At 51.2% G+C, this 18486-nt stretch overlaps 1 protein-coding gene across 7 annotated transcripts in view; it reads left to right on the forward strand.

Moving 5' to 3' along the window:
- Positions 1–10537, forward strand: part of TNNT2 (troponin T2, cardiac type) — a 33996-nt gene extending 23459 nt beyond the window's left edge. For 2 of the 7 annotated variants that reach the window (XM_037884933.2, XM_037884934.2), the window contains exons 17-19: positions 3560–3600; positions 8720–8725; positions 10205–10532. In XM_037884933.2, the coding sequence (XP_037740861.1) occupies positions 3560–3600; positions 8720–8725; positions 10205–10253 (96 nt within the window). In that variant the 3' untranslated portion in view covers positions 10254–10532. Of the gene's footprint in view, positions 1–3559; positions 3601–8719; positions 8726–10204 lie in introns of all 7 variants that reach the window. The other 5 variants (XM_043533642.1, XM_037884936.2, XM_037884937.2 and 2 more) reach the window with 5 other exon arrangements.
- The last annotated feature ends 7949 nt before the right edge of the window (positions 10538–18486 follow it).

An 18486-nucleotide genomic window follows, 5' to 3' on the forward strand; every position in this document is an offset into this window, starting at 1 on the left:
TACCCGGCGCAAGGCAGACCCATTTTGGCCATCATTTTGAAGATTAATGAATCAGTGGATGGGAAGTTGGTGGTTGCCTAGGGACCGAGAATCATGCCCTGATTATGTTAATTGATTCATAGATTCCAAGGCTGGAGGGGACCATTTTGATCATCTAGTTGGACCTCCAGTAAAAGGCCAGAGAACTGCTTCAAAATAGTTCCTACAGCAGACCTTTTAGAAAAACATCCAAGCTTGATTTAAAAATTGTCAGTGATGGAGAATCCACCACAACCCTTGGTAAATTGTTTCAATGGTTAATTACTGTCTCCAGTATAAATTTACACCTTCTTTCCAAGCTTAATTTGTCAGTATAGAAACACAGATGGACTATAAGGTGGATAGAAAACTGGCTAGATCGTCGGGCTCAATGGGTAGTGATCAATGGCTCCATGTCTAGTTGGCAGCCGGTATCAAGTGGAGTGCCCCAAGAGTCGGTCCTCGGGCTGGTTTTGTTCAATATCTTCATAAATGATCTGGAGGATGGTATGGATTGTACTCTCAGCAAATTTGCGGATGATACTAAACTGGGAGTGGTAGATACGCTGGAGGGTAGGGATAGGATACAGAGGGCCCTTGACAAATTAGAGGATTGGGCCAAAAGAAATCTGATGAGGTTCAACAAGGACAAGTGCAGAGTCCTGCACTTAGGAAGGAAGAATCCCATTCACTGCTACAGACTAGGGACCGAATGGCACGGCAGCAGTTCTGCAGAAAAGGACCTAGGGGTTACAGTGGACAAGAAGCTGGATATGAGTCAACAGTGTGCCCTTGTTGCCAAGAAGGCCAACGGCATTTTGGGATGTATAAGTAGGGGCACTGCCAGCAGATCAAGGGACATGATCGTTCCCCTCTATTCGGCATTGGTGAGGCCTCATCTGGAGTACTGTGTCCAGTTTTGGGCCCCACACTACAGGAAGGATGTGGAAAAATTAGAAAGCGTCCAGCGGAGGGCAACAAAAATGATTAGGGGACTGGAACACGTGACTTATGAGGAGAGGCTGAGGGAACTGGGATTGTTTAGTCTGCGTAAGAGAAGAATGAGGGGGGATTTGATAGCTGCTTTCAACTACCTGAAAGGGGGTTCCAAAGAGGATGGATCTAGACTGTTCTCAGTGGTAGCTGATGACAGAACAAGGAGTAATGGTCTCAAGTTGCAGTGGGGGAGGTTTAGGCTGGATATTAGGAAAAACTTTTTCACTAGGAGGGTGGTGAAACACTGGAATGTGTTACCTAGGGAGGTGGTGGAATCTCTTTCCTTAGAAATTTTTAAGGTCAGGCTTGACACAGCCCTGGCTGGGATGATGTAGTTGGAGATTGGTCCTGCTTTGAGCAGGGGACTAGATGACCTCCTGAGGTCTCTTCCAACTCTGATAGTTTATGATTCTATGATCCAAACCGCTAATATATATACTTTGTGCTTCAACAGGGCTAATTTCCCAAAGCTGATGAAAGTTTTATGAGTGAAATTGAAGTGGGGGGGGGGGGATTTAGATAGTAAAACATGAATGAAAATTGGGATTTCTTAAACAAGAGTTGATTCGATTGTCATCACTGTATAATTAAGAAATAGGACAACTTTGCATAAAAGTCCATTCTGGTTCAGTGGAGAATTGAAGACATCAATTTAGAAATAAATAAAAATCAAATGGGGTGGATGGAAGGAGAAATAGATCACAAGCAATATAAATGAGTGGTTATGAAGTGTAGAAAATTAATAAGAGAAGCTAAAGACCTCAAGTTAAATTTCATGGCTGGCAGGTCTAAGGACAATAAAGAGGCGTTTTTTAAGCATGAACAAAAGAAATCCTAACAATAGTTTAAGCCTGTTAGTGGTGATGGTAAAATTGTTAATGAGGCAGCAAAAGCAGAAGTGTTCAATAAATATTTCTGTTCTGTATTTGGAAAGAAGCAGGTTGATGTACTCATCTGATGAGTACGATAAACAGTATCTGCTAATTTTAAATCGGCAGCCTGTATAACTTGCACCCAAAAGTCCTGAAAGAGTTGGCTGAGGAGATCTCTGGCCCGTTAATGTTAATTTTGAATAAATCATGCAATACCTGGGAAACCTCTTCTGGCCTTAAAATCTCTGAATCTAATATAACTCTAGATGTTCCCATTATAGTTATCTATATAAAGGTCACATCCTCGTTTTTGCTCTTAAAACCAAATGACCAAAAGTGGCCGCTGACATTGGGTGTTTCCATTTTGGGGAACTTGAGTTGAGATGCCTTGTGGCCGAAACAAGTAGCCACTTCGGAAGATGTTGGCTTCATCCTCTCTGATGTGTGTCAGGGTGAATCAGGAGGTGGGGGTGTGAGTGGATAGGTGTGTGGGGAGGTAGTTGGGCAGAGTAAGGACTGATTTGGGCTATTGCCTTCCTCGGGTCCGAAAGGGCCCAGATGCTGTCTGCTCTCTCCATGCCCCTCTGTGAAGTGTGTTTGAACCTTGCCTGGCTTGCAATGCTACCTAGGACCTCGACTCACTCAGTAAGGGAAGCCACGCGTCCCTTGCCATGGGACATGTCTGGGTAAGTACACGAGCCCTTTCTAGACTGTTGATGAGCAATAACTGTCCTGTCCTTCCTGTCCCTGTGCTCGGAGTACAAACTGAGTCAGCAGTTTTGGATCTAACCAAACCGCCAATGTTCCTAGCCAGCCATCTAAGGATTTGCTTTCCAGCTGGTGACAGCCCACACCACCCATCCCCCTTCCTTTCCTCCTGTGCACATGGCTCACTTGGTCCCTACAAGCAGGATGCGTAGGGCCTATGTGTGAGGCTGGAGATGCACAGGGCTGCAGCAAGTTTGCACAGGAGACCTCAGATCCACGTAGCCCAGCTACCATAGACACAGAGCCCATGTCCCGTCATTCATGAGAGCCCTGGCAGGATGGCTGCTGCCCCGTCTAGGCACAGCCGAGAACAGCTTTTGCTTGCTCCATACCACCGTGGAGGTCGGGCGCTACCATTCATCTCTGTGCAGCAGGCATTGTTCTGTGGCTGGCCTGGAGAGGCTGGTCATACAGGAGAGAAACATGGTGAAGAACACCTGCAGAGGCTTGGCCTTGTGAAAGAATCTCTTTCAGTTCCTCTATGGAAGGCAAGCAGTGAATGTCTCTCACCTGACGCCACTGAGAACAGCCATGTGGGCTGCTCTCTGCATTCCCATGCACTGGTCGGAAGTGCAGCAGATGAGAGCCAGGTCTGGTCCGTGATGAGAAGACCAGATGAGAAGGGGATTCTCTGTTGGAGCTGCGGGTCACAGACCTGCCCTGTGGCTCTCTAGCTCCCAGCCTGACATAACACAGCCTGTGCTACCCACCATCACTTCCAGGGTCTCCCTGTGTCCGGGCCTGGACTAAGCAGGTGCTGTGGACTGCATGATGTGGCCAGGCTGCTCTAGAGGGTCAACTGGGGAGACCATTTCCTGCTCTGTCTTCCGCTGCCTTCTGGCAGCCCCCTGCCCAACACAAGTGTCAGCCCCAGGCCTCACTGTCCCTCTGTATTTCTCTTGCAGATTAATGTTCTCCGAAACCGAATTAGCGATCACCAGAAGGTGTAAGTACCAGGGCTGCCTTCCGCCTCCCCTCTCCCTTCCTGCCACCCTCTTTCAGCACTCGCCTGCTCTACTCTCTGCCTTTCCCCTTGGCCCCTCCTTTCCCCTTGTTGCCCCCATGGCTCTCATCTCCCCTTCCCTTGCTGCTTCCTCTCCCTTCCCCATCTCTGCCTTGTCCGTATTTTTTTCCTTCATCTGTCCTCCGCCTCCCCTGCTCACCCTGTTGCTACTGCACATTGACAGGCACACAGAGAAGATCCCGTGATCTTTGTTTTTATCCTGCTGGTGCCTTCATCCTTCTCCTCCTCCTGCTCCTGCTTATACATTTCCCCATCCAACCCCCCTCCACTCCTTTTTTTCCTCTAACCTCCCTGTCTCCATGTCATTTCCCCTTTGAACCACTTCTCCCTTAATCTGGCATAGGGCGAGCCAGATCCACCTCTAGTGGCTGGCCCACAGCGAAGATGACAACCTACTCTTGCTGCCAGCTGAGAATCCTTTAGCTCAAGTGTCAGGAGTGCTGGGTTCAGACCCTGATGATGTGGTCATAAGCCTGTGCTACTGGCCTCCCTTGTCATGATCCTGTATCAGATATTGATTGGCTACAGAGCTTACATCTGAGTGAGGTACACACCAGGTGTGTTCAACATAAGGTCAGTTTATGCTATGCCAGGTATGGCTGAGGTTTGCTTAAATAAGGTATCTTACACACACCACCACGTGGTGGCTGAACGGTATAATGTAGTCAGCATTCCGTTACATCTCCCCCTTTAAGTGCTACATTCCTACCATTTGCAATAGTTACATGCTGTCTTTGGAGTTCAGTACCGATCAGTCTAAGTGTCTCTGAAATCGTACTGGTTTTCTAATTACACGGCCTGAATGCATAACGCCTCGCTCATCCGGCTGTCCGTTAGTTGCAATGACTAGCTGGGGTTGGTTTGGAATCTTTGAGTCGTCATCGCGTTCTGCATCTACCACCTGTAGAGTTTGCTCCGTTGATTGCTCTTTCTGAGGAACAAACTGTAAGTGTTGACGGTTTCTGTTCAACGCTCCAATGTCGGTCTCGATCACATGATCTGGTCACTACATTTTTTTTCTTAACAGTTGGAGTTGTCCATCCATCTTGTCCATCTGATTTGACATGAACTTAGTCACCTGGTTCTAGACCCGGCGGTGCTCTGAGTGAAGTCTGTTGTAAAAGTGTGAGCCTTTTTAGCCAATTTGGCTACTGTCTTTGTCTGGCCACTTTGGAGCTAGAACTATTGTTCCAGTTTTGGAAAAGAACGTGAGTTGTCTACCCACCAGGAGTTGTGCAGGACAACATCCAAGAGCTGGTGTTGATCTGCAGCTCAGAAGAGCAAGGAACGGATCTTCCTGCTGAAGGATTTTCTTGGCTGCCAGTACAGCTACCTCAGCCTTTCCATTTGCTTGTGAGTAATGTGGGCTGCTAGTAATATGATCTAAGTCCTGTTTCTTTCAGAGTGACTTAAATTCTGCTGCAGTGAATTGTGGTCCGTTGTCCGTCACTAGTTCTGGAATACTAAAGATAAGCAAAAGAGCACTTCCGTGTTTCGATAACACTGTGACTCGTTGTCTGTCAAGTATAGTGTTTCTATGTACTTGGAAAAATAGAACACAGGGATGTCCCCTGAATTCACATATATCTGCAGCTCGTCTCGTCCAAGGTCTCTCTGGTAGGGGTGTAGTTATTAAAGGTTCTTTGTATTGCACTGGTCTGTTAGTTCTGCAATGTTCACATGCAGATACTTTATTCTTTATGTCTTTGCTGATGCCTGGTCACCACACCAACTGGTTGGCCTGTTCACAGCATTTAGTTAATCCTTGATGTCCTTCATGGATGAGGTTTAGGATTTCTCCTCTCATTTTGTTTGGAATTACAATGCAGTTGCCTTTTAATCATAAGTCCTTTGACTTGCTTAATTCTCCATGCGGTACAATGTAGTCTTTTTGTCACTTACTTAGTGTCCTTTTAGATACTGGGGTCAGCCACCCATAATGTAACTTAGAACTTCCTGAAGTTGCGTGTCTGTCAAGGTTGCTTTTTGTAGATGGAGTAGTTTTTTTTTTTGTTTTGTTTTCTGACACTGGTCTGTATGTATCCACGAACACCTCTACATCATCTTCAAGCTCATGGGTAGCTGAGTGTGATGCTGGGCTCTGTTACCATGTCTGGTACTACCAGCGTTTCCCAGGAACATATTTAGCAATTGGGTTAAATTGAATCAACCGTAGCAATAGACATTGGCATCTCAGTGGTACTTGATCCAGGTCTCTTCTGTTGATGAAGGTTACAGGTGGTCTGAGTGGAAACAAATCCAGTCTGCACCGATATCGGTAAAAGGTCTCTCCTGCCCATGCGCTTGCCCGTCTCTCCTTTTCAATCGGTGCATATCGTTTTTCCGCTTCTGTGAATGAGCAAGAGCAAAATGCAGCTGGCTTCTACTCAGAGCCCTGTTAGTGCAACGATACACCACCTAGTCCATAGCTACTTGTATCTGCACTGACAATTGTGGATTTCTGCATATCATAGTGCTTGAGAATTGGAGCTATGGAGATCATTTCTTTTACCGTAGCCCAGATGTGTTGGAATTTCAGTTCAATCAGTGGTTTTGTTACTGCAGAGAGGCCTTGTTGATATCGAGCAAGGTAACTTACTATCCCTAGTACATGTCTCAGTTCTGGTGATGTATTCCACCAATGAAGGTATTCAGTTTTTGAATGGCTTTTACTTTCTCAGAGCTAGGACTGGTTCCATCTTTGTCTGTCCCAAAAACACAATTTGGGGCAGGCAGAAAATGCACTTTGCCTGGTATAGCTTTAGCTTCAGGCTGACTGACCGATGTAGGCTCAGGGCTTCATTGAGGGTTTTGTTTTTCTTCCATCAAAGAACGAAGTATCAGAATATCATCCATGAAAAGTACAACTCCGTTTGTGTTTAACAGTTCTGCCATCTTTCTTTGTGAACTTTCAGGTGCACTGGTGATCCCAAAAAGTAATCTTAAAAAACAAAATCTCCCAAAGGTGCGATAAATGTAGTCAGTTTAGCACTGTCTTTGGCTAAAGGAATTTGCCAGACTCCACTCGAGGCATCCACCTTGGAGAATACTGTTGCTCCTTTCACTTGGGGAAGGAAGCCATCCAGTGTGTGTTTGGGCAGCGGGGGTGTTGATGTTTTGCCACCATCATACATGACCTGGGCAGTGAATTCTTTCTTTACCACAGCTGGAGTTGTCTATCCTTTTTCTCCATCCCACTTGTGACCCCATGTCATGCTCCTGGATCAGATATAGATCGGTTCCAGAGTTTATTTCTGAGCATGATACACACCAGATGTGTTCATCATATGATCCTTTAACGGACTGCCAGGTATGGCTGAGTTTAGCTTAAACATGGTATTTGACACGTACATAGCATCACCTGGTGACTAAACGGGATAATACAGTTCAGCATTCCAGTACTCACACCCAGCTCCTTTCTTCTCCTCCTAGCAGGATCTCTTCCATCTCTTGTCTTGCCTCCTCGGTTCTCAGGCTCCCTGTTCCCCCTTGTTTTTGTTCCTCCACCACCGTTCCCCTCCCCTCTTACCCTACTCACTCTCCTGGGCCCTGCTGAGCCTTCGTCGCTCGCGGTCCCTTCTCTCCTCCTTTCTTTCACTTGAGTTTCTCCCTCCTCCTTTACCCTCTCCCAATGTCTCTTCTCGTCCCCCCCTTTCCCTTCTCCCCCCCCTTCCACTCAGCTCCTTTTTCCTCCCCCCCCCCCCCCCGCCCTGCCTCACTGCTGCCGTCCCCTCCCAGCCCCCTTGGCTCTGATATTTCCTTCTCCCCTTGTTGCAGTTCTTTGAGCTGCTCTTGATTTTGAGACCCATCTGCAGTGGATTCTGGGGGCCTGGCCCCATAGGAGGATAGTGGGAGGGCCTGCGTATGGAAGGTCCTTGCCTCCAGTGGATCTCAGAATCCACAGGCCCCACCCCCACGGGAGCCCCCCCCCCCCATCTCCACTCTCTTTCAGAGGAGTGGGGATGGGCTGCCCTCTGTGTGAGGCAAATGCAGGCGGCGTGATACCTTACAGCAGCCTGGGCTGCTGTATCTGGAAACCGTGTCCTCTCTCCAGCCAGCCCAAGTGGCACAGAGAGGGACCCAATCCTGAATGTCTCAGACCGACAGTCCGTCTAAACCAGTATCCTGGCCTCAGTCGTCCTATCACATGGCATAAGGGTGACAGGATCAGGCCCTCCATTGCCATGGATCCTACCTGGCCCATTCTGGGCCAGATCCCCTGGTAAACGAGGGGGGGTTCCACTGAACGTTGGGAATTCCCATTTCCACCAGCTGAGGGCAGGGCACCAGCCGGTTTGGATACAGTTCTCTCTTGCCTGCTTTCTCTTCCCTCTAATTCTTATCTGAGGATCGGCGGGTTTGAGTCTGCTCTCTTTCACTGGTGTAACTGTTTTCAATGCCATTTTCACTGGTGTGAATGAGAGGGGAATCTGGCCTCAGGGGGTTACTTCTGATTTATACCGGAGTGAGTGAGAGTGGACTCAGGTCTATCACTAGAGCTTCCTAAAAAAAAAAAGGGGGGGGGGGCATAATTTGAGTGGAAAATCTTCTCAAAAATTTTGTCCCTTTTTTAAATCACGATTTTGAATTTCAGCCCGCTCCATGCGTTACATCTCCAGGCCCATCCCCTTTCGCATCTGTCCCACGCCTGAATCAAACCCCTCTGCGGCTACATTTGGACACGTGGCTGGGGGCAGTTTGGCCGGAGGGTCGTTTTGTCCTTGGGAGGGGAATGGGAATAAGCTGTCAGAGCAGCAGACCTTGGTAAGGCATCGGGCTCGTGTTCCCGTCTGGATGTCTCTCTAGTGATCAAGAGCAAGGGGCAGAAAGAGAGAGACGGGGAAGCCCAGTAGCTAGCAAGTCATTTAGCCTTTGCCTTGAGGCATCAGCCAATCTTTAACCCATACAGAGGAGTAGAGCACCTTTTAAACCCTGCTCTCTGAGAATCTGATGCCCAGTCATGTGGCAGCTAGGAGCATTCTGCACTGTTTACGCCAAATCTCTCTTCTCTCTTTCCCTCTGACGTGACCCGGCCCTACAGCAAAGGGTGAGTAGCATGGCCGTCCTTGTGCTGCGTGGGGCTGATCCGGTTTACACTACATGCATGCTGCATGGGGAAACCGGTTTGAAGTGAAGCTGAATCTGGGGGGGGGGGGAGGGGGGGGAATTGGGAGTGGTCTAAGCAACTTCTTGTCACCATGGTATGTTTGCCAGGGCCACTTTTCATAGTGTCCTGGGGCTTGGGCAGGGGAGCTATGAACAGACCAGAGCAAGAAGGAAACCTGGCTCCTTTGGGCTCATCTTATTGGAAGGGTTCAGTGATTACAGTCAAAAGTCTAACTCCTTAGAGCATTGTTATATTTGGATCTTGAGCTCTGTGATTGGTCATTTAGTCACATGGGGTGGTTTCTCTTCTCTGATTGGATACACTGACCCTTATAAACAGAAGGAATTTCTGAGGCATTGAACTTGTCAGGCACTGCAAGCAGCTGGAGGTATACAAGTTTCAGGGCTTGTGGGACCTGGGCAATCTCAGCCTGACCTCTCTGCCCCAGGAAGAGCCATGGTCCCCCAGAAGAGTTAGCAATAGAGGGCTCCTCTCTGGGGGAGGCAGAAGGGAAGGCCCAAGCCCCATTGACTGGCTGCCAGGACAGAGTTGGGTGTTTGTTCTGAACTCTGGGAAATAAAGGTCACTTTTCTCCTCACTGACTTGGGGCTGGATCCCTCCTGGTGTAAGGCAGCGTTGCTCTCTTGACTGTAATGGAGTTGTGCCAGTTTACACCAGCTAAGGGTTTGGCCCAGGCACTTTGACACACTGGCCTGTCCTAATGACCACATACACACCATCTTGGCTTGTATTCACCTCTGCACCACTGTCTGGGCCCTTCCCTGTCTGACCAGGCAGAAGGGTCAAGTGAGCAGAGCACATATAAAACACATGGACTGGAATGCTCTTAGACAATTTCACCGCCCCCCCCCCCCCCGGGCCTGATTCTCTTCTTATTGGCACTTGGTGCAAATAAGGAGGGCCAGTGTAGACGAGAAAAGAATTGGGCCCAATGCACTCAAATAACACCCACTCACCATCACTGCCACTTGGTGGAGGGGGACATTGTGTAGCTGTTTCTACCCCGGCCAAGTCCTCAGGATTGACTTCTTCATTGTTTTCCTAAAGACTCTTTGGGATGAGAGAGGGGGTGTCGCTGACTGACATACCTGCCTTGGCAAAGAGTTTTGGCCAGTCTATTTGGGTCCAACCTTTGTCCGTGAAATGCGTTTGCTAAGAGCCAAATCCTAGCTCCATGAAAGCCAAGGGTAAAGGCCCCTTGACCAGGATTTGACCCTAGGGAAGGCTGCCCCAGAGATTTCCTCCCTTTGTTTGCAGTGAGCTTCAGTCTTCCCTTCCCTCTCCAGCTGGGAAGAGAGCATAGCTCCTGGGGAACCCAGACCGCTCCCTGCTCTCAGCTCTTTTCACACCCCCTCGAAGTAACATCTTTCAGCAGGTGCTTCTCTGCTTCCCTTCCAGCTCGAAGGCTGCCCGTGGGAAGACCGTGGTTGGCGGCCGATGGAAGTAGCACCCGTCGGATGGGCACGAGGCAGAGAGGAGAGGCCCAAGCACGGAGCGGTGCATTCCTGTTTGGTCAGCCAGCTGGATTCCGTTTTACCACAGATCCTGCACGAACCCACCCGCCACCCCAAAGGACACAAACCCGTTGTGCTTGCACAGCTCTCACTGCAGGGGCAGCGCTGTGTGTGTGTGGAGCAAATGCTTTGCTAGGTCAGTGCTGCTCGCTCTTTTCACCGAACCCCGGGATGCTACTGTGTCTGTAAATAAAGAGCATCAGAAAGGGAGATGTGCCTTTCCTGCCCAGCCATATTCCATCTGGCCTGCTAGCTAAACTTGACCTACTGCCCTGTACCCAGAAGATTCAGGCTGTGGAGCTGACCCTCAGCTGGTGTATGTCACGGCAGCACCATTGAACCGTGCGAATAAACGCTACTCGCTGAGTGCAGCTGAGCTATGCTGAGCTCCAGCAGCTGAGTGTCTGCCCCCTGCTAGTGCTGGATGAACCTTAGTTTCAGAAAGGTCCCAAAACTGTTGGTTGAATTCCAAACAGCCCATTGATTTTGAGAAGCTGGGCTGGGAGACTCTTGGAAACCCGTGAGGGGCTTGTCTGCACGGGCTGTTTGGGTGCAGTAAGCCAGGATGTGAACGTACAGGGTGCTAGCTTGCCATGCAGCCATGTCCCATGTAGACACCGCCCCAGTGCAGGGAAAGCTCTGAGAGAGCTTTGACTTAAGCTATGTCTACACTACAGAGCCACGGCCCGAAAGGGGGAGTTCTGCCAGTTCAGGAACACAAACTCCCGCAATGGCATTAGCGCTCTGCTGTTTGCACAGCTGCGTCTACACTGGGGGTTCTGTTGGTGTAGCTCCGGCACTAGGGGTGTGGTTTTTCACATCCTGAGAGACCTAGCTAGGCTGCTATAAATTCTAGTACAGTCCAAGCCTTCCTGCACTTTACAAGCAGCAGCAGCTACAGCGGACTCTGGGACTTCCGCGGCACTGTTGCAGTATCTGCGTGGGACGTTGCCACGCAGCAGTGTAGCGGGCTGTAGGTTTATACCCTGGCCAGCTGTACAGTTATGTCTCCTGCAGATAAGCCCTTAATCACGCTCGTGAGGCACATCCAGCTGTTGGATGGGTCAGAAATGTCATGAGGCTATGGCCCCTCTCCCACACTATTCCAGTGCTCAGTCTCTGTCATAGAGCTGTGGGGTTGTCTTGCTTGTGTCCCTGTGAGTCTGGGGCAGGAGCAAGGGTGAAAAACCGATCTCTGTCCTGCTTCAAGTCACAGACGACTCCCTCTCTCATTTCAAATCCACTTGGTTTAGTTTCATGACGTAGCTCTTAACGCTGAATGCCCCCACCTGGTGCAATGGAAGGAACGTGTGCTTTTCTCACGTGCCGGTCTCGCATGGTGCACAGGGCCCTTGGATATCTCTAAGTGGCCTCCTGTGCTCCCATGGGCAGGCATTGTAATCCCACGTGCCTCTGGGCCTGCCCCACTGAGCAGGCGGTGGGTTGTCTCTGCAACCCCTCTTGCTCCCATGAATAGTTGGAGGCCCTGCTGCCAACTCCCACCAGCTCCCTGCCTTGCCTTCCAGATTGGTAGACCCAGGAGCCTTTGTTTGCTTCTGGCACCATCCACTGAAGATGTGAGCCAGCGCGCTCTGTAAATCCATACCTGTGGGTCCATCAACTCAGCTCTCTTAGCGGGCGAGCCTGGAGTATTGCTGTGACTAGTCAGCAGAGCAGCAGCTGTAATATTTGCTGCTGTGTACAGAGCAGGTCCACTGCAGATAGAGGTGGATATAATCTCTTGGCAATGGGGCTGGTGTATGATTCTGCACACGTGTGTCAGGGGAGGGCCTGTTTGGGCGTTGGGCCTTGCCATCCCCGACTGGCCTAGCTCCTAGGACAGTGAGTACCTGGGTATTTCTCAGCAGACTCCTGTAGTGGACTAGGGCCTGGCTCTGAGTAGCTGCTCAGTATGGACCATGGGAGGAGGATCTACAACAGGCTCCATCTGCCCACAAATGGGTGAGACGGGCGGAGGGGGCAAACTCATGGGGTCCTTTGTCTTGCAGTGCTGTCTGTCTGGCTGCCTTCCCTGTCTGCATCCACCACACTAGTTCTCCCGGGGCATCTCAGCCCTATGCTCAGTAACTGAGCTGGCTGGCAGTGGGGTCAGCCGACTGGCATCTCCCTACTGCCCCCCTGAAGGTGGGTGGCACCATCCTGCCCCCTCCCAGGACTCCCCCCCTCAGGAATTGGGGGCACACCAGGCCTCAGCCTCCCTGCAATGAGCCTCTCTGAGTGGGAGTAACCATCCACACCACGAAAGGCCAACGAGAAGGGAGGGGGCCCACCTGACCTTCCCTGGGCGGGGGGCAGAGAGGAGTGTTCCCTGCCCGCCCCCCCAGCGAACGGGCCCGTGTGGTTGAGCTGGGGCGTCCTACGTGAAGCTGATCTGGCACAACTCACAAAAGACCAGTCCGTAGGGACCGTCTAATGGCAGCAGGGGCCTCAGCCTGGGTGGGTGGGATCGTTTCCCAGCTGTCGTCTGCCACAGAGGCCATGAGCAGGGGGCACTGGGGGCTTTGCTCTAGCTTAGAGAAACAGCCTGACATCCCTGTCCATGCCAGGAGCTGGGACCCTGGCAGCCATGCAGAGAAAGGGCCTCTGACACGCACCCACATGGGCTCGCCACGAGGTGGCACCATGCACGCGCTCCCTGAAGGCCCGGTGTGCTGCTGGCCACACCCCGGGGTGCCACCTTGCTTCCCACACAGCCGCCTGTTTAAAGCAGTGCTGGCCCCCGGCCAGGCCAGGATGATGCGGCCACACCTGGGCGCTCTCCCAGGGCAACGCTCCGGCACCGTCCCACCCCATGCGTGGTGTTCGGTAGCTGAGCCACGAGACAGCAGCTGAGTCAGCATGTGGGGAGAGCCAGCTCTCAGCTGGCCCTTCCCCAGCCACAGCCCCCGCCCCTCTCCACCCTCCCTCCTGCCTCAAAGGCCTCTCCAAGTAGTCAGCTGCCTGCTGGCTTCAGAAGGGCCAGAGACCCGGCCGGGGACCTAATGGCGGAGGGTGGTTTCTCTGACCGAGCAGCAGAGGAATGCAGGGCAGTAAGAGCGATGGGCGGTGTTAGCGTGGTCAGAACCCAGCCTCCACGTGCCCGCTGCTGGGGTCAGGCTGCAGCACCAGGTCCTCCGGAGATGCCAGCCATCCAGCAGCCGCCTTCTGCTCGCTACAGTGGGGCTGTGCAGGTCAGAGCAGAGGTAGGGTGCAGAAGCCATCAGCTGGCTCAGGACCATGCTGCATGCCTGGGAATCCCTTAGCCCTGCCGAAAGCCGTGCATGTGGAAAGGGAACAGGTCCCCAGCCCTGGTGATTGCAGAGGCACCATAAAACGTTGTGCTTGTGAGTGACTGACCAGCGGGGTGATGCTGGGAGCTGCCCCTTGCTAGGCCTTCATCTGACGGTGGGTGGTACAGTCTCCTCCGCCTGCTGTAGATAGAAAGAGGCATTTTTGGCACTCACTGCTCTCTGGGAGTCAAGGGGGGGAGATAAGGCTGGCAGGACCACACACTGTGCCCCAGCAAGACCACCAGGGTCAGACACGTTCTGCTGAGGGGATGGCTCTGGCAGTTCTTCAAAGTGCCAACCAGTGGTCCCGCTTTTTGGCCTGTGTTGAGCCTGAGTCAGCTGTGACCACACGTTCCACATGGAGCCTGGCACCCAGTGTGCACCCAATATTCAACCAACCTACACCCAATGTACACTCCATGTACTCCGCATACTTCCAACATACACCCAGTGTACACCCAACATGCACTCAATGCACACCCACGGTACACCCGATGTACACTCAACATTATTCAGCATACTTCCAACATACACCCAAAGTAATCCAACATACACACAACATGCACACAACTTGCCGAGCGCAATGGAAAAATCTGCCCATATATTTTGGTGCCTACATGGACACTGAGCTTTCTTGAAAATCAGGCCTTGATTTGGCAAAGCCTTTAAACGTGCTTACTTTTAAACATGTGAATAATCCCATCTGTCGCAGGGTGACTGGCCCTTTAAGAGGGAGAGGGGACCTGTGCACCTCTGACTGGTCAGCTGCCACTCAGGTTTAAGAGAATGCACTTGGGCTCTGTAGAAAGGGAGATTGTTAGGAAGGGGCAGGTGACAACTGCCTGAAAACAGGGAGAAATGGCAGCTAGGGGAAAGGAGCGGAAGGAGTGCTGTACCTGTGAGTTACCCATGATGAAGACTGGCTAGCACTGGGGAGCTGGGCTGAGTGGCAGGAGGGTTTGTGTAAAGGTAGGTGGGGATGAACCAGCTTGGTCACTGCAAGCAGAGCTCGAATGACTCTGCAGGGAAGCTCTCAGGAGAGGGCGGAGTAGGACTCAACAAGGAGACCTGTGGAGGGGGCTGCTGTAGGAAGCCCCCCTTGCAGCAGGTCTGAGCAGCCCAGGAAGAAGGTGCTGGGGGGAGGTAGGTTCCCCTGAGCAGGGGTAGGACTGTCCGGCGAAGAGGCCTGGGAAGGAATCTTGGAACTCTCTCAGGCAGAAGGTCTAGTGAGTGGAGGCCAGGAAGAGGGGCTGACTGGTTCGTGACTCTCCGGTGGGTCAGCTGGTGACGGTTCCCTTTGAAAGGTGTTGAAGAGCTGTGGCGTTGTCCTTGTTTTGTTTTGATGTTCCTTTGGATGGATGGACGGATGGATGGATGAAAGGGAAACTGAGGTGGGGTTGTGCCTGAACTGCCATGGCTGGCCTCCGGAGGGGCCTGTGAAGACGTTTCCCCATAACACCCTCCCTGCTCAACAAAGCACATGCTTCTGTTTTGTCTGGCTGTACCAGAGCCTGAATGTGGAGCTGTACGTAGCTGTAGCCTTATAGCCCACAGCACCCTTATGAACACCTCTAGCCTCCCCAGATGTCAACCAAGAGGCAACAGGAATGAACCTTTCAGGACTTCATATGCCTGAAGGCAGGCAAACAGTTGTACCAGGTAGCGGTCATGAGAGCCATGCAGTGCAAACCAGAGTGAGGTAGCTACTGTGGGCCTAGAGCGTGTCGAAGTGAGCCAGAATTTATGGAGGAGATGGTATGATGGGATGAACATGATTTTGGCAATTATTTGATCTTTACGTATTCATGGTAAATAGGCCCAGTGGCCCTGTGATGGGATGTTAGATGGGGTGGGATCTGAGTTACTACAGAAAATTCTTTCCTGGGTATCTGGCTGGTGAATCTTGCCCATATGCTCAGGGTTTAGCTGATCGCCATATTTGGGGTCGGGAAGGAATTTTCCTCCTGGGCAGATTGGAAGAGGCCCTGGAGGTTTTTCCCCTTCCTCTGTAGCATGGGGCCTGGGTCACTTGCTGGAGGATTCTCTGCTCCTTGAAGTCTTTAAACCACGATTTGAGGTCTTCAATAGCTCAGACACAGATGAGAGGTTTTTCGCAGGAGTGGGTGGGTGAGATTCTGTGGCCTGCGTTGTGCAGGAGGTCAGACTAGATGATCATAATGGTCCCTTCTGACCTTAGTATCTATGAATCTGTGAATGTGCCCGTCCACCACACTGGGTTGAACCACAAGGATGTATGTGCGGGACCTGGTATTTTTGTATTTATTCCTGGGTGTGATCTGAGCAAAGCGCTTCGTTTCCACCAGGGGAGGTGGCTTCTCCTGGCACAATAAAGTGACGTGGCTGTGGCAGAACAAGGCCGCATGATCCAGTCACTGGTGCACAGATGGGGGAATGGGTGGCCCTGCGTCCTACTCCTGGTATGGCCAGTGACACACGTGTGTGACCTCAAACGAGCCACCTTCTCTCTCCCTGTGCCTGCTTCCCCACCGGTCAAGCCGGGATAATAGTACTACTTACCCGCCTTTGCAAAGAAAGCACTTGGGTCCAGATTCTCAAAGGCATTTAAGCACCTAACTCCCAATGGAATCAATGGGAGTTAGGAGCCTAAATACCTTTCAGATCTACAGTTCAGGGCAAGGCCCCTAGCCAATGTTATCTCCATGGATGACTTAATTGTGGACAGATGAGGGCGTGTGCAAATAAGTGTATGCCAACCTTGTCCGTATAACCGAGACTTAGTGGGATGATTCCTAAGGCCTTGTAGTGCAGCAGCTTCCTCCCGGCAGGCTCAACATGAGTTTAGGGCGGGTGAGTGTGTGGGTATGTGAGTGGGAAGCGGTGGTGTTGTCCAGATCCACTTCCTCTTTCCCAGCCTAACCCATCTAGCACTAGTGAGAAACGTGCCCACCTTGCCTCAATGAGGCTTACGAGAGAGCTGCTCAGGAAATGGGGTTTTCCCATGGAAAACTTTGGCTTTCTCCCCCCGCCCCCCCCCCCCCCCCCCCCCCAATAAACTGAAAAGCAAAAAACTAGGGGCTGAAAATGGCTGGAAACCCAAATGTTTCAACTGAAACACCTCAAAACTGGGGGGTTCAACTTCTTCTTTTGAAGAAAGCAGATATTCTGTGGAAAACATTCCTTTAATCAAAAACCCAACTTTCTGCTGGGAAAAGCCACATTCCAAGGGGAAAATCCCTGACCAGCCATTGCTCACACCATAGCTCCTTGGCTCCTTATTGTCAGCAGTGCTGGGACTGTCTCTTGCCATGTGTTGGGCTAGGGGGCTGCATTCTGGTCCAGACCTTGCTGCAGTGAGATGGCCCTTTACAGCCACCCGCCCCCGGGCAGGCAATGCATTTGAATGGTCTCCAAGCATAGCACATCGTCTTGTGCAGAAACCTGCAGCTTGTTTGCTTAGCAGAGTCACCTGCAAGCCATATAATGCCTGGTCTTCATAACTGCATTGGCCTCCTATTCGGTTCCGAGAGCGATTCCTTGGATTTGAATTAGGGGAGGGAACAGATTAGGGCCCAGATCCTCAAAGGTATTTAAACACCTAACTCCCATCGTTATCAGTGGGAGTTAGGCAGCTAAATACTGCCTGAGGATCTGGGCCTTGTAGCAGGGCATTCTGAGTTGAAAGTCCTATTTCTGGAACTTGCTTCCTTTCTGTGCACGACTGATAGACTTTAAGGCCAGAAGGGACCATTGCGATCATCTAGTCTGATCTCCTGCACGTTGCAAGCCGCAGAACCTCCCCCACCCGCTCCTGCAACAGATCTATAACCTCTGGCTTGTTTGTTTGTTTTGTTTCTTTTTAAAGACTTCAGGTTACAGAGAATCCACCCTTTATTCTAGTTTAAACCAGCAAATGACCCGTGCCCCTTGCTGCAGAGGAAGGCAACTCCCCTCCCCGCAACTTTTTGGGGAAATCTGACCTGGGGAAAATTCTTTCCTGACCCCAAATATGGCAATTGGCCGAACCCTGAGCATGTGGGCAAGACCCATGAGCTCGCTACTTTGGGTAATGAGTGTGTTGAAGCTGCACAGGGTGTACAAACCCCGCCTAATCCTTGGTAATTACTCAGGCAGACGAATTCCACATTGCCATGGCTTCGCTGGTACCTGGGCTAGCTAGATCAAAGCTGGTTCGGGATGTCCACATGCTGCAATCACCCCTCGAGCCCCATTGCAATGTAGACCTCTCCAGACTTCCCCTGGGGGTCAGAGCTGGGGATTGAACCCTGGTACCATAGTCCCCAGCCCAGCCAATCCTCACCCACAAGACCATCCTGTGCAGCTGGTTTGGTTACAGTGCAGGATACATCTGTTTGCTCAGGCTTCTGCTAAATGCAGGTTGTATGTTCTCTTTAGGTCTAAGACTGGATTCTGCTAAAGCAGGCTGTGAGTGGCTGGACTGAAAAGGAAAGGGCTCTAGCTGTTGTCTGTAAGCTGCATTGTATATGAAGGCGAGCTGGCTTCCAGCTGAGCTCTTGAGTTATGGCTTCTGCATGTGGTCTCATGCCCAGTGTTTGCATATATGTATCAGCTGGAAGCTGCGCTCTTCTCTCTGTTCAGTGCAGAAGTCAGTGAGAGGTGCTGAGTGCAGTGCCAGGAGTTATTGGCAGCCTGGAGTTTCACACCTATTTCCTGGATTTCAGATCCAGAGCAGGGCTTAACTGCGCACCCCTTTGGCCACACACAGGGCTCATGTAAACCAGTGCAGAGTCCCTGACCCTACCAGAGCTGTGCCAGTTTAGGGCCAGATCCTTGGTTGATGTGAGGTTTGGCTCTGGCGAAGCGCTGATCAGCTGTAGCTCCTGTTAGAACCCAGGGGAGTAGCTGACGCTTGGCA

The sequence above is a fragment of the Chelonia mydas genome, chromosome 21 (assembly GCF_015237465.2).
Source record: "Chelonia mydas isolate rCheMyd1 chromosome 21, rCheMyd1.pri.v2, whole genome shotgun sequence".
NCBI classification, from domain to species: domain Eukaryota; kingdom Metazoa; phylum Chordata; order Testudines; family Cheloniidae; genus Chelonia; species Chelonia mydas.